This window comes from Austrofundulus limnaeus, unplaced genomic scaffold (assembly GCF_001266775.1).
Source record: "Austrofundulus limnaeus strain Quisiro unplaced genomic scaffold, Austrofundulus_limnaeus-1.0 Scaffold415, whole genome shotgun sequence".
NCBI lineage: Eukaryota > Metazoa > Chordata > Actinopteri > Cyprinodontiformes > Rivulidae > Austrofundulus > Austrofundulus limnaeus.
The window spans coordinates 121,705-124,528 of record NW_013952817.1 but is presented as its reverse complement, the minus strand read 5'-3'; the positions used below and the strand labels follow the sequence as shown (position 1 = coordinate 124,528).

General features: G+C 41.7%; 1 protein-coding gene across 1 annotated transcript in view; it reads right to left on the bottom strand.

Annotated features, from left to right (window-relative positions):
• LOC106528974 (splicing factor 3B subunit 2) overlaps positions 1-2,411 on the bottom strand; it is a gene marked incomplete at its 5' end in the record, with an annotated part of 8,196 nt that extends 5,785 nt beyond the window's left edge. Inside the window, 5 exon segments of the mRNA XM_014024267.1 lie at positions 1,380-1,487; positions 1,586-1,693; positions 1,771-1,860; positions 1,959-2,108; positions 2,184-2,411. Coding sequence (XP_013879721.1) covers positions 1,380-1,487; positions 1,586-1,693; positions 1,771-1,860; positions 1,959-2,108; positions 2,184-2,411 — 684 coding nt within the window.
• Between the last annotated feature and the right edge of the window lie 413 nt (positions 2,412-2,824).

Here is a 2,824-nt window from a genome sequence, read left to right as displayed (position 1 = left end):
CTCCCCTACCCACTTTGAGGCATTTTTCAAATTTCGCCTTGGGGCGGAGATATCTTTTCACAGGGGGGTAAGTTACACTTTAAAACAAAACAAAACTGGATTGGCCTGATCACATGACTAAAACTGATTCTACCTTATTTTCATTTTTCAAATGGCCATATGTGCCACCAATACTGAGTATCTGATCGGGACATCCCTACACAGTAGGAATGCGCGATATAAACAATATACGGTAGAAACGATATAAATTTGTCCTATGATAGAGATCTGTAGTCTACCGGTCAACCGCGGTAATTCTTTTTGATGACGTTACCGGCTGCCAAGGAAGCGAGAAGCAGCGTGGCTGAGAGCACAAAAGCTCGCYGAGTCTAATGGACCTCGTTTCTCCTGCGGTCATAGCGCCATGCTGCCTCATCGTACAGCAGGGAAATGCTGTGGGAAAGGGTGACTGTCTCGTGATTGTATTAAAAAAAAACCTGTAAAGCACGAACGGGATGATTGTCACCCCGCCGCAGTGCGCACAGAGTAAAACACGTGGAGTGCAGAGAAAGTAATCTGCAAAGTGTGTAGAAAGGAATAAATACAAGCAATTTGTTTTACCACCTTAAAATGAAGCAGATGATTCCAAACACAACATCCAATGGATGCAGATATCTATTACATTACAATTACTGTATGTGTGTGTGTGTAATATATATATACTGTATATCTGATTTAACCAGGTAGGTCTCCCTTAAATTTAGATTTTTATGGGAGACTTTAAAGTTTCCCCTAAAAAGGAGATTTTAAGGTCTAAATTTTTTTAACCTATACATATTTATTCATTCCACTCAATTAGTACGTGATTTATTTATCTTCTATTATAAGTTTTATATCGTGATATATATCGTTACTGCCACTCATCATAATGTATATCGTGATATGAAGTTTTTGCCATATCGCACATTCCTACTACACAGTACTCCTGACTGAGTTGCACAAAGTCAGGTATTTTTGGATGTGGTTTCTATGGGTTTTTTGACAAAACCAATAAAAAATCATTAAAAACTGCACTTCAATATTTGTGCTTATTTAACAGCATTTGTTTTTTTTAACTGTTAACATTTTATTACTTGTGTTTACTTTATATTTGTGTTCAGCAGGTTTTTCCATGTTTAAGTTACTGTATTTATTCATGTATATACTAAATACTAGAAATTTAACCTTGAATATCATCCATAAAGTGGGGGAGTAGTATTATATACGGGTTATTGATAATTAGATTTTTAATCCTTTTTAGCTGAAAAAATGATGATCGTATTATACATGAGATTGTATTATACATGAATAAATACAATAATTAGAAAAAAAAGGAGAAAGTTGTGTCGTCCTGTCCTGACCTGGAAGTCAGCTGAATTTGTCCCGAACACGTCCCCGTAAAGTGGTTTGCCCATCTCATCGACCGGCGGCTTCCCCCAGCCTCCGGCGTGGTAACCGAAGGTGCAGTTCTGAACAAAAACACACACAGGTACATAATTAATGTGCTTTTTCCATGTGAATATTCAGGTTCAGACAGAAATATGAATTCGCAGCATCGTGTTTTTACATCTGGGATGGGCGAGTTGAGTCCAGGGATCTTGAGGTTTGGGTACGAGGGAGGGGGTCCGTACCTCTGCATGGCTATGAGCCAGGGAGGGGGCACCTTGTGTGCATTCTAACAAAGACAGAGAGAGAGTAAACATGATTGTTTCATCTCAAAGCTAACTTGTGGCTTCTTGTAAAGGAGCTCACCGGTCCCACGGGCATCCCGAGAGCGATTCGCAGCTCATCAGAAAGATCTCCTGGCTTCTTCTCTTTGAGACGGGTCTCAAACTCTTTACCCTAAAGACACAAACACACACAGCACAAACAGGCTGAGACTTGTCCACAGATACAAGCTTTCGTTTTAGGTTTTGTGCAGAGAAATGTGAATGTTGCACCTCATAGTAAAGGTCTCCGTGGATGGTGAGTTTGGGTTTGATCTGCCATTTGAAGAAAGCGTCGTGGAGCTTCTGGTAGTCGATGTCGATCTTCCCCATCTTTGGACGAACCTTCTCTCTCATTTTAGTTTTCATAGTTTTGGCGTCCTCCTGCGAGAAGACAACCGTAACAGTTTCAGTAACTATTGTTTCTTTTCTTACAAGATGACTGAAAGAGCTTCTTACCTTCTCCTGCAGAGCCTCCCTCATCTCCTGGATTCCTGTCCTCCTGATGAACTCTGGCAGCTCAAACGGGGGCTTCTCTATACCTCGCTTGCCCTGCAAATACTTCCGCTTGAAGCACCAGTGGCGCGGTACCGGCACGGTGTTCCTGGTGGCCTTCAGGTGGACCAGCAGCTTGGGCTCCTGAGCCGTCACATCGTGCATCTCCACCACATCTGGACGAGCCACGAGCTGAGAGTTTCAGGGAAAGAAAAAAGCTGAAACTTTACGACCAGGGGTGTACCTGTTGACAAACTAGTGGCCACACTTAGACTGTTTCAACTTGTACCAGCTGACCGGTCATGGATCACTTTAAAACCCCATAAAATTTATTTATTTTTCTAATCTGTGAACACACTGTTTATTATGACCCCCGCATGAGAAGCATAAGCAGGAGTCATATTGTTTTCGTACCGTTTATTTTATTTTTTTTCTCCAGAGATTTTTGGTCAACCGTACCACAAAAACGGCTGGACCAATCAACATGAAATTTGGCAGGGCTGTAGATGAGTCTGACCTACACTGCGCCAGCCAATGGTTTTACAATAGATCCCATATTTGAGGAGGGGGCTCCTTTCAAAAAGGGGTCTGGACATGCAAAAATG